We start from the raw sequence: 13,109 nt of genomic DNA, 5'->3' as shown, positions 1-13,109 counted from the left end.
CTTAACTGCAAGAGTTTAAAATAAGATTCCACTGTGATGTTATAGATAGAAAATGTGGCAGTTTTACACGGAGGACAAAGATGGATATAAACATGAAGGAATCACTTTTATTAAAAATAATCTCAAATAACTTTTGTAATAATTATTTACACAAAGCACGCTGAAAGAGTAATGTTAGTATCTGAGTTGATCTTGAATTTTAATAATTTTAGTAATTTGCAGTTGGAATTCTGGACTTAGCTTACTTTTTCTGGGAAGATACTTAGCACGTTTTAGCCCATATACAATTCTTGCTGACTGTGGCTTTTGCTTGCATTTGCAAGCATCGAATTAGACGTTTTGGTTTTATGTTGTGTTGTGATGGCAGCAAAGAAAATGGTATTGGAACCGTAAATTGGGGAGGGAATATTTAGTGTGCTTCCCCTGCTCCCCCCAAAGTCCTTGCTTTATTGCTGTATTTAATTTTCTTTTTTTTATTTCCTTATGTGGTTTTGATATTGTTCTGAAGAACGCTGCTTTGCATGGCAGGTATTACAGGGCATGGCTATGCCAGATGTTTTTCTTTTTGTCCCTTCTCTTGCAACTCATAAGATTCATAGGATCATACAGGTTGAAAGGGACTCTGAGGGACCATCTGGGCCAAACCCCTGCTCAAAACATGGCCAGTGTAGAGCAGCTTGCTCAGGGCCTTGGCCAGTTGTTCTGCATGTCGCCAAAGATGAAGCTTCAAATTCTGAAGAAGTTTGGGGCTTAGGTGTTTAGGGAACAGTATTTGTGAGATATATCACCTGAATGTGAGCTGCAGTAACCTACAACTAATTGTTTCAAGTTTCTTTCTAATACTGATTTTTCTCTGAAGGACAGTAAATTGCTATACCTGGATAATAGTTATGTCTACCAAGAGAAAGATTTTGTTCTATGATTCTATGGTTTGGCCATTTCTGTCAAAGCTTTAGTAATAGCTTAACATGGAGCTTTTCAGTGTTTTGAATTATATTGGTTCTTTTTTCATACTGAAATAATGTTTTTGAACTGATTAAAAATTATGGAAGCTGCCAGTTTTAACTGCAAAAATGTTAACTGACCCTCTTAACTTCAAAAAGAGAAAATTAGCAGGTAGGAGGACTAATTGGTGCTAGATTTCTTTATGATCACAGTAGAAAGTGATTTGCTAAGCATTAAGGTAAGTTTGCCAAGGAAAGAGTGCATGTATTTTGGTCACAGTGGTGATAAAGGGCACTGGCTCTTGGAAGAACTAGGAGACTAATTAAGTACAGAGCTTAAAAAAAAACCAAAAAAACTAGTAGATGATCCATCTTTACTTTAAATAGTAATAACTATTCATAAGCTCTTTTTTGCAAAGTTCCTGAATTACATTAGTTGATTCTTCAGCACTATGCTCTTAAGCTGTAGGTAGTGTTGTAGCAATCAAGTTGTACCAGCGTGTTTATATTCAAAAGTCAGCGAAGAGAAGACTGGTACAGTGCTAAGAAAAGCTGAATACTGTGCAGGTGTTTGAGGCTGTCTGTGTCTGTTTTTCATTGGTTATAGAGATTAAATGCATTTGAAAACTCATCAGTTCTTTCAAAGTATCCATTACTCAAATTATTTCTTTGTCATTGGTCAAAGGTGTTTCTAACTTTTTAAGATATAAAGCAGTATTGGACTGACCATGGTGAGTATTCACTGGTGTGAATACCTCGGAGTCATAATACGTATTACAGAAATGCTAGCCACCAGTTGAAGCTTGAAAGGCAGGCAAGATTTACTTTTATGTATTCAGATGAATACTGAAAAATTCCCCTTCCCACCTCCTGATTTCCATATCCTTTCCTCTTAAAATATGTTACCACCAGGATAGTGTTATACAAAAAGTGTTTGTAACTTTTTTGTTGTTTTGGGGTTGTGTTTTGGTTCGGGTTTTTTTGGTTGACGTATAGGCACTTTGGTGTTTATACTGAAATAGTTCTGTCTGGGTTTGGTATACCTCTCAGACCTGACCTTTTCTGCCTCTCAAATTCTTCCACTGCTGGCTCACTGTTTCAAATGGCCTTTTTCTGAACTCCCATTTGATACACTGTGTTTTCAGCATGACAAGGTGAAAGTAACACTTTCTTCTTTGGGCGTACGGTAGTGCCCTTCTGCGTTTTATTTCTCTCCTGTGCATAAGCACAGTGCATTTGTATAAATAATTTTGACAAAATTTCAGTGCCTTTTTGTTTACCGAATCACCACATTACTGCAGCGTGAGTGTTTTAAAACAGAGTTTCTCTGGAAACAGGTAGCTCCTCAGAGACTACTTCACTGCTGAGTTGCTTACCAGACATGCATCTGTTTGAATGTAATCTCATTTCCTTCACTGAGATATTTTTATAAGATTATTGGCAGGGTGTTTTACAGAGGTGGTCTTATCTTCTCCTTTCTGTAAGAAGTGTTGCCCTAAGCCTCATTCTTAGGAATGTTTTGTGAATTACCCACAGTGGATGAACAGAGGAGGAATATGAAGAAAGGTGGTTACTAATAAATATTCTGCTTCTATGTTTTGCAGTTTTTGCAGAGGCTTTTCTTTCCAGAAAGTGTCATCCCTGTTTGTAGATACAACTCATATTTTGTGTGTTGTATATAGTATGAATTTGGGGAGTTTTGGTGCTCTTTCCCTGCCTTTGCCCAAGTTAATACATTAAATTACATTGAACACTGGTTCATGATTAATTTGAAGAGTATAAAAAGAAGAGACAGCTTAGTAAGCATTTTCAGAATTGCCATTGTGTGCAAAAGGAGAAAGGAAATCTTGTCCTCCATTCTGCTTTGTTCTAGTATAACAGCCTGATAGCAAATACAAGAGATGGTAATAAAAGGACAGCACTTTTATTAACTGTACCAATGAATAAATGGCACATAAACAACTTCAGTGGAAAACGGTGTGTGTTCTTCTAATTTTAACATCTGTAGCTAATCAGAAGCAGTAGCTTCAAAATTAAACATTTCCAGGAGTTACCATGAGAGCGAGAAAATCAACAGAGGTTTGATAACATCTTATTTTATTTTGGTTTTTTCTTCTTCTCCCTCCCCTGATTCATTTTCATTATAATCTATCGCAGTTGTATTGCTGTTTTCACCCTGCTGTCCAATATATTATTCTTTGGCTTTCCTGTTAGACAGACAGTGTCAGTGAATCCCCCCTTCCCAAATCAGCTTAATTCTTCATAGGTGCTGCTCCTAGTTTGCTTTTATTGCAAGGGTGGCTCCCTATTCCTCTCACCTGTTCACTACTGTCGTGGTTTAGCGGCAGCTCAGCCCCACACAGCCGCTCGCTCACTCCCCACCGGTAGATGGGGGAGAGAATCAGAAGGGTAACGCTCGTGGGTCGGGATAAGAACAGTTTAGTAATTAAAATTAAAAGAAAACAACAGTAGAAATGCAATGTAAAGGGGAACAACGAGAATTAAAAGAAAACAACAGTAGAAATGCAATGTAAAGGAGAACAAGGAGAGGCGCAAAGCCCCGGGGGGGGGGAGAGGGGGAACGAACCGCCGGAACAAACCGCCCGCGCCGCAGCCGCGCGCCGCCCGCCGACCCGACGCCGCGCCGCCTCCGCGCTGCCACTGCCCCCCCTCAATATATTGGTCATGGTGTCACATGGTATGGAATGAACCTGCCATTGGCCAGTCGGGGTCAGCCGCCCCCACCATGGCCCTGCCCCTCCCAGCCCCCCCCCGCCACGCGGCAGAGCGCGGGAAGCTGGAAAGGTAGCCGACCCCCACAGTGAGGAGAATTAACCCCTTCTCAGCCAAAACCAGCACAACTACTTTGGTGTCACCACTGAGAGGGCTGAACCACACACAGGGTTTGGCCTCGTATGACATTGCTCATCATTGTTTGATTAAACATTTGATCTGTTACTTCAGGTTAGCTCTTCAGGTTCTATCAAATGGTACACTTCTGATGCATCCCAGCTGTTCTGTTGCTGCTTAAAATCTTGTATCTTATAAGAGTATACTTCCTTTATGGTCTCTGCTGCTCACTTCTGATCTTTGAATCTTTAAGACAGGTTGTAAAGCCATGCTCGCAATGGTTGCTCTGCTGAAGTTCTCTGTGCTTTTATCATGCTTGATATTAAACTGAGTGGCATCCTAGGTCTTCAGCTTGGTATTCTAAACAAAATCACTGTTTGTGCGGCACAGTCTCCCTTCTAGTTCTTAGGAGGTTTTATATTTTTTCTAAATACAGATAAAATAACTCTAAAAGGTTTATGGCGATACAAAATGACTGATGTGTAATAATATTAAATATTTACCAAAGTAAATTCTATTCACTTTATCCCTTCTGTTAACTTATTTCCTTACTAAAACTTTCTGGCATGTTTAAGACTTTCTTCTCGTGAATTCCAGTATGAGCTTTTTTGTTTATGGTGGTGTTTGGCACCTTTTTAATCTACCCTTATTTCTTCCTCTGACTAGATTTCTGCTTGAAAGCACAAACTTGCAAAATAATAGGAGGTAAAGGGCAAGACTACTAATGCACTTTGTCTGCAGTAACAGGAGAAGTTCTTTGTGCTGTAATAGTTGAATCTGGTACTTAGTGTATCCACACACACACACATACCTTTATATATAGTGTGTTGTATATATACACTTATATGGAAGAACATTTGGAAGAGGAGCCGGGTGGTGGTGTCGAGAAGTAGTAAACAAAATGTGTAGCATCCTGACACAGTAAAGTGGATTATCTGCTCTCATCTTCCCCATACCTACACTCCTGGCATGCATTTTTCTTGTTTGCTTTTTGCTGCTTCAGGTACTTGTTTGGCTCTTCTGTGGAGTAATTTCATTCTTTGCTGTTTGTTTGCCGCTGTTTTGGAGAAATTTTGGCTTTCTGTCATTTTAGCGAGACTGATTAACTGGAAGGTGTGATAATGGCTGGTGTGGCTATGAGAAAAGAGGTAGGACCATGCAAGTGAGAGTAGGAAGATGTGAAGAAGGAAGAATGGCAGAAAAAGGGAACAAACACCGAGAGAGGAGAATGGAGAGAATGAAAACTTCCTCTTTCAGCAGTGAACCATTAGGTAGACTCAGCTACTGGTGGAACTGCAGTCTAGGCAGTAAGTGTTTTCCTTCTGAATGCATGAATGTAAGATCTGCTGCTTAATTGGGCTGTTTCAAATGCATAGGCTTGTGTAGCTCTAATGGCACACTAAAGATGCTTCATTTATAAGCCCAAACATCAGTCAAGAATGTTCAAGCATCAAGCAAACATGATCGTCTGTAATGAATTTTAGATACCTGGGATTTTTCTTTCTGCATGAGTTAGCAATGGGTAAAACGAGAATGTTATCATGATGTGCTTTTTTTTCGTGTGTGTGCTTAAAAAAAAGTAGTTTCTGGCAGGAAATAAAGGATTTTCTACATGTAATTCAGGCAGTAATTCCCAGTGATAATCAATGTTTTGTGGAAATCATACAGTATTGTGAGAATATTCAAACTATGAGAGGAAGAGAAGGAAACCTGAGAGGGAAACAGAACTGTCTCAAGTTGCAACCATGTTGCCTTTTGGAGGTAGATATTCAGCTCTTTTTAATTTAAAAAAAAAAAAAAAAAAAGAAAAAACCCTCATCTTTGTTGGGCTATATAAAGCAATTGCTCTAGTATGGTAAATGACATGCCTTAGTATTAGGATGATGTTCTGTAACTGCTAAAGAGTTCTCTTGATTTGTCACATTTCTTGCTTTTTGCTTATATAGTAACTTGATTCAATGTAAAATAATTCCTGATCTTAATACTGTGTAAAATACTCTTGGCTGAAAGTTATTAAATAAAGCATATGGATTTAAAACATTGTTATGGGTTTTTTTTGTACACATGTCAGTCATACCAAAGTTACTGAAATGCTGCTGTTCTGACTGGCACGCATATCAAGAGTTTTGCCTACCCTTATTCCTTCCCTTTAAAACAAATATCTTTTCTTTGCTATTTGAGTTCTTGGGAGGAAAAAAACCACCAAACTTTAAAACTTAAAATGTACTGTTGAGTTTACAAACATTGCATTTCTTTTTCCTGTGTATAAATATAGAGAGAAAGCAAGAGAGGAGAGAAGAATGCGCATTTGGGAAGTGGGGTCAATTCCAAAAGCAATTTCTTTCATTGCTTTGATCAAACAATCTAGATCTCATTGTTCTTGGATTTTCTCCTTTTAAAACGTGAATATTTTTTTAAATGAGAGATAGTAAGCCACACAATGAGGTAATAGGCTAGTATGAGTAACTTAGCCTGTTGACTGGCATGGCTCTGGATATACTTTTATTTTTTAAATGGGAGAAGTACTGACAATTTAGCCACCAAATTATGGAGCAGTTGAGGTTTAGTCTAAACTCACTAAGCAAAAATTTATTCTAATTCCATGTTTAATATATAAAAGGCAATGTTAGACTAAATATTTTTTTAATTTAAGGGCATAAGAGAAATGCTTGACAAAGCAAGCTGTTCGCAAAATAATGGAGAAGATATTTTCAAAACGTGCTCTAAATACAAAGTAAATTAATCTTAGCAACCTTTCTGAGGTTAAATTTAAAACATCTCTTTTGTAGCCTGCTTTGAGGATGTTGTGATTAGATCTTACTCCCTTTGTTATGAGGAATAGTGTTTGGGTTTTTATCCTAATATCTTTCAAATATAAACAACTTCTCATTGAGCAGTTTCTTTCATTCTTTTCTACGGTTCTTTTTTTTGTGTGTGTTTTTAAAAACACAAAGTTAAGAGGTATTTGTGTGGGGTGTGAGGTTTATCTGGACCACTAACACAAGAGCACTGTGCTATCTGATGCCAAACATGCTTTTTAAAACCAGGAGACTTCTTAGTGGTGATGGTGACAAATATGTTTGTACCAAAAGTTTGCTACTGCTGGACGACACGCTTATATACAGGTCTTCTGATCCCACAGTAAAAGTCTGTCCTTACTGTCCCTTAATTTTCTTCCTGCACTTTCCATGTATCATATCTACAGTTATTGATCTCCTTTCTCTGTTTAGGAGTGAGCACCCTTGCACAGATGCAGTTAAAATATTTTCATTATTCTGAACAGAAATGCTGCCTGAAGCTTTCAGAGGAGCAAAAAAATTGGTCTCACATCAGAAAACTTAATTAGCTTCTAACATAACTTGTTGGGGTTTACGGTGCAAATATGTAGACCAAAGGATGCAAATTAGCCCTAAGAGCATCAATCTGTATAGATTTTCAATAGTATTTTGTATGTTTAAATCCTGGTTCTCAGTCTTTAACTGGTACAGTGCTACTTAAACAGCCACAGTAGTTTTTTCTTGAAGATTTAAAGCAGCAAGCATCTTAACTAGTCTTTAAAAACTAGTAAGATGCAATTCAAAGGGTTTCACTTGAGCATGTTCTGATGGGAAGCAGTCATATAGACACACCCCCCCGTAACTAGCAGTGTATATCTGTGGGCTGTCTTTGTCTTGTCTGAAATTACTGAAAATGTGTCATCTCTGAGTGTATGTTAATGTACCTTAAAATTCCTTGCCTTGAGAATGGAAGGGATCTCAGTCATTTACAGACACTGTAGGATGTTGTTTTCTAAGTTAACCTGCCCTTTTGCTCTGGCATTTGATCAGCATGGGTGGAACTGCTAACATGAAGGCACATCGTAGTGAAAAGCAGGTAGAAGTTGTGTACTTCCTAAGCTGGGCTGGAAAAGTATGTGCCAGAATAGCCGCCACCCTCTTCTCCCCAATGTTACAAACTGTTAACAAATACAGGAAATGTACTTTGCTAAAAGCAGTATAGTGTGGAAATCTACCATATTGTACATGGTATATTTTGCTTCATTACTTGTCTCTCAAAGCATTTAACTCAATTTTTGCGTGACTTATATTGTAGTTTGAAGTGTATTTTTTTAGTATACTTCATGTAGAAGATGCTCAAGAAATCTGTATTGTGTTTGTGTTCACTTGTGCAGTGGATCAGTGTTAAATGCTTTATGAAGCAAATACTAATTCCATATTTTCAGGTTTTTTTTCTTCTACAGTCTTACTGCTCTTTCCATGATACAGTAGAACTTCAGTCACAAGTTTCAGTCCCTTGCAGATGCTTATAAAAATATGATGGCTAACTAGTAACAACCTGTCATGAAGTTCTTAAGGACTTTTAAAAGCTGCATACTTTTTCATAGAGTTTTTTTGTTCTTCAAAAGACATAAACTTCATACAGAAAAAAGCAGATTCCTAAACTTTCATAACGATTTAAATTATTGTGATTTGAAGTTCTACTACATAGTATGCTTCATCTGTACTGGGAAATTAGTGTTGCAAGCTGAGAAGTTCTTGCTTGTGCTCTTTTTTGACAATTTTCCAGTTTTTTGGAAAGTCTGCCTGTTTAGTTTTTTAAATCTTCTTATGAAGACACATCTGTGACTTTGAATCATAGTCCTTGAGAGAAAGCTCTATTCATGGGAAATATGCACTTAGAGCAGAGGACTTAAAGCTGGGATACCAGTGGTCTGGTTTTGGCTCTCTAAAATATTTGGCATGTGGTATTACTGAACGGTATGTATTTTGGCTTTCCAAAGGTGTGGAAGGTATCCAGCTTCCATTGAGTTCGGAGGTTTTCTTAAAATTTGGCCTACTGACTTCCTTCATTAGTATACGTACTTCATTAGTATACGAAGTTGGTGTTCATTATCTATCAAGAGGCCTGCTGTGTGAAATATATAAATTATTATAATATTTCATAACTTGTTTCCATGCTAAATGTATACACAAGATTAGTGTTCTTTAATATGCACTAACTGGTCACTCTGTGGTCAAGCTGTGCTGTAACGTGGACTTTTTACAATCATTTCATGTGTGACTGGTGTTTATTTCCTTTTAACCAACTGGTGGCATACTTTGACATAACTTTCAACCTGTTCGTACAGGTTTTGTTGCTTGGAAATGCTAATTCTTCCTTAAGTGAACTTTTATATAAAAGTATTTTAGAAGGTGAGCTTGCCCTAGTGAACGATGTCTGTCTGTTGGAGACTAAATTTCTGAAATATGCTGATAATCTTTTATTATATAAAACCGAACACAGATGACATCTGTCATGTAATCTGAAGAGTAATAAGTGAGTAAGTCTCTAGGTAATGTGTTAAGAGTTCTATGGTTCCTGTAGCAAGATCTCTTGCATCAAACACACTGGTTTCAGGTATTCTGCAACTAAATTTAAAGAAAGTATCTGTGTAAAAATGCTGGGTTTTTTTGAATGTGTATGAAGTTGCAATTCAGCAGATCAGTATTTCAAATATATTTCTAAAGACATCGGTAAGGAAGGCAAGTTCAACATCAGCTTTACAGTGCAGTGCAATAGTGCTTTAACTGATAAAAAACTTACACAATATGTAATATTCCTTCTCTCTTTTGAGTCCGTGTTAGGTAAACATTATGCAACTTGTACATAAAATCACATTAAGATAATACAACTATATGACATAACAGCAATGATTTAACACAAAACACACTTGATCAAATCATTTTGTTTTGCAACTAAAACTCAAATAGTGAAATGACTGTCCTATGTTATGTGTTGAGGTTGCAGAATTCAGTTGCTCAGCTCAGCAAAAAGCCAACCCAGCCCTTCACTGGTCCAAGACAAACTGTATTAATATAAAATAAAATATTCTCAGCAGCTTTTAAGTGCAATAAAAAAACCAGATAGCTGAGATAACTGATGTAGTGATGAGAAAAAGATAAAGCTGTAAGACCATTCAAAATAATTTTCTGTGCTAAAATTTTTAGTGTGAATGAAGCCTCCTCTCTGAGGGTCTTGAATCTCTTTGCAAAAGCTGTGTAGGCAGCAGAAGCGGAAGGAGCATAGACAACAAACTTGAGTTGCAGAAGCCACATCAAAAGCCAGCTGGAGTCAAGAACAGAACACTGATCCCCCAGTCCTCTTCTGGCTACACAGTGGACCTTGATGTGTTTGTCCTCTTTCCTCTCTGAAAAGTTAAAATTTTACATTACTTTCACTGAGGATTACCAGATTTACTCCTTTTAAAATTTCCCTATTTTAAGGTATCAAGAGGCAGCTAAGATGTATTTTTCCCCCCCAAAGTTTATACTCTGAAGCCTAATGTAATTGAAAATTAAAACTGTTGTAGTAGTGAGAACAACTTCAGTTTTGTTTTTCCCTTTTTGGGGTGGTCACTTCTTGCACTTTTCCTTGATTTCTCTTGAGCTATCTACTGATCATGAAAATGTTCCTTTTTTTGTTTTTTTTTAATAAACTGGCAGGGAATGCTGTTAAAGTAATCAGTGGTGGGGTTTGCAGATGAATGAAAAAATATATATCACAAAGGCAATGATGATATGCAGGGAAAAAAATAACATGGATTTTAACAACTTTATCAAGTAATATATTAAGGTGTTACTACATCCAAATCGGAATACTGTCAAATTCTATGTTTATATACAGGAACTTGACGAGAGGAGTTGGTAGATTTAGAGAGTTACTAAGAGCTGTTGAAACAAGAACTACACAAAATCTGCGAATGGTAAGTTATATTAAACTACATTCCTATTACAGCATCTCAATTTTACTAGGCAGGTAAAGCATAAATATAGTGGATGAATTAGAGACAAATAAACAGATACACAGCATATTAATCAGCATCTGTTATCCACCACTTTATAAGGTTACATTTCCTGGCTTAAGTGAATGATTAAAATAAAATGGAATGTTTGGTACCCAGTGCCTACCCTATTTCTTTCCTGTTTGTGGTTATGGTTAAAATCTGATTGGTATCTGACCATACTTTCAACCGTAATCATAATTGCCATATTTATGACTTACCGTAGTTTCATAAAGGGTGTTGTTTCATCTTGCTGTAATGTAATGGGAGAGAGGACAGAGTGCAGTGTCTTTATTTTTCTTCTATTAAGTTGGAAGTTATCAAGTTATAATTTCTTTATTTTCTGGTAATAAAGCCTCTTAAAGGAAAACAATAAAAGCAAAATCATTAAGATTTTTTATTTATATTGTCAGGAAATAAACCTTTACCAAATGAGTGTTGTATGTTGGCCCTCTAAAGAGCCAAGGCTTATATATTTTTTTCTAATGTAATTATTTTCAAAATGTCCTCAATCAGTTTCCTAATACTAGGCCTTTAAAACTGCCAAGGTGGTAACAAGGAAGGTAATTTGTTTCTTAATTTAATAACTGATTCCTAGTATGGATATTAAAATTATTAAATAATAGGCTTTCAATGGGGAGGGATAATATTGCAAACTGTAATAAAATAAAAGATGAAGGGCTTCTTATGGCTTAGGAATTAAGGTGGAAGATGCAGATCATATGGTGCTGTCCGTGGCTTAAACATTACACATCTGTTGCTGGGAAATGTTCCTGGGAAATACTGCCAATTCTGATGCAAACGTAGATCTTGCCTTCTTTCTATTGCCCTGGTACTAATCTGAGTTTTCATCATTGTGATATATAGTTGTGCAGCTTGTATGCATACTTATTAAATATTAAAGAGGAGATTAACCTGATAGTTATGGACTATAGGATGCCTTCAAAGCTTTATATTAATGTTTACTTACTTAATATTTATGTAAGTATTTCTACACTTAAATCTATGGTGCCAAGACTAGTTGGTCGAAATAAACTTTTTCATGCTGATCTACAACCTTGTTTCACCGTTGCTGAGCTTTACCAACACTGGCAAACATCAGCGCCTTCAAGTACAAATTACCAGAAGCCCCAGTCAGTCGGGGTTTGGACTACAGCTGTCTGTAGTGGGTTGACCTTGGCTGGCTGCCAGATGCACACCCAGCTGCTCTGTCACTCCCCTTCCTTAACACAACAGTGAGAAAATGAGATAGAAAAACTTGTGGGATGAGGGAAAGACAGGAAGTTTGCTTACCAGCTACTGTCACAGGCAAAAGAGACTTGACTTAGGGGAAATTAACTTAATTTTTTGTCAATTTCAAGGGAGTGGGATGATGAGAAACAACGACTAAAACTGAAACACCTTCTCCCTACCCCCTTTCTCCAGGTTCTTCATTCCTGACTCTTCCACCTCCTCATCCTACCCTCCCACTCCCCAAGATGTGCAGGGTGGGTGGAGGGTTGTGGTGAGTCCATAACAGTTCCTCTCTGCTGCTCCTTACTCCTCACAGTTTTCCCCTGCTGCAGCGTGGGGTCCCTCCCATGGGCTGCAGTTCCTTCAGGGAATATCAACCTGCTCACCATGGTCCTCTCAGCAGGCTGCAGCGTGGGCATCTGCTCCACTGTGGTCCTTTCTGTGGACCACAGGGAAATATCTGCTCCTCTGTGGTCTCTCCCAAGGAAACATCTGCTCCAGGCCTGGAGAGGCAGTAGAGGTTATTGAGCACAAAATATCTGAAGATATACCTGAATGTGCTCCACTCTTAGGAGCAACAGTTGGTGGTGTTGATATTTAAGAAGCATCTGGATTTAACTGATAAAATTGAAAATTTGTTGTTGCCTTTTTTCCTTTGTGTTTAGAGAATTGAACTGGGTACTTGTACCTTTCAAACAGCAGTATGCCTGTTAATAACAAAATATATTCTACATGTCTTTGTTAGAAGTAATCCAAGTGTCTTTGAAGAGTTTGTATGCAGTGTTTCTAAAGAAAATATTTATCTTTAGCGGGAGGGCGGTCAAACACTGGAAGAGGCTTTGTGGAGAGGTGGTGATGCCTCAAGCCTGTCGGCATTTAAGAGGCATTTGGACAATGCTCTTAATATGGTTAAACTTTTGGTGAGCCCTCAATTGGTCAGGCAGTTGGACTAGATGATCATTGCACATCCCTTCCAACTGAAATAGTCTATTCTGTCTTTCCGTTTTACAGACAATAGCAAGACAACTGGCTGAAATTTTGTTACGAGGCATGTGTGAACAGAGTTATTGGAATCCACTGGAAGATCCTCCTCACCAATCACCCCTAGATGATCCACTTCGAAAAGGTTCAAATACCAAGAATTACGCACTGAGTAGAAGACCACGGGTATACACTGGAGAAAAGTATGGCTGAGTCTATACCTCTCTTGTTTCTATAATTGCAATTGTTACCCAGTGCACTGGGTAATTTAGTCTATATTA

The 13,109-nt window shown here is 37.7% G+C and overlaps 1 protein-coding gene across 5 annotated transcripts in view; it reads left to right on the top strand.

Moving 5' to 3' along the window:
• Positions 1-13,109, top strand: part of TTC7B (tetratricopeptide repeat domain 7B) — a 148,140-nt gene that overhangs the window by 43,044 nt on the left and 91,987 nt on the right. For all 5 annotated transcript variants that reach the window (XM_064460561.1, XM_064460564.1, XM_064460558.1 and 2 more), the window contains 2 exons: positions 10,458-10,536; positions 12,859-13,031. In XM_064460561.1, the coding sequence (XP_064316631.1) occupies positions 10,458-10,536; positions 12,859-13,031 (252 nt within the window). The remainder of the gene's footprint in view (positions 1-10,457; positions 10,537-12,858; positions 13,032-13,109) is intronic.

The sequence above is a fragment of the Phalacrocorax carbo genome, chromosome 9 (assembly GCF_963921805.1).
Source record: "Phalacrocorax carbo chromosome 9, bPhaCar2.1, whole genome shotgun sequence".
NCBI classification, from domain to species: domain Eukaryota; kingdom Metazoa; phylum Chordata; class Aves; order Suliformes; family Phalacrocoracidae; genus Phalacrocorax; species Phalacrocorax carbo.
Note: the sequence above shows the minus strand (reverse complement) of the source record. Positions and strands in the feature narration are given on the sequence as shown.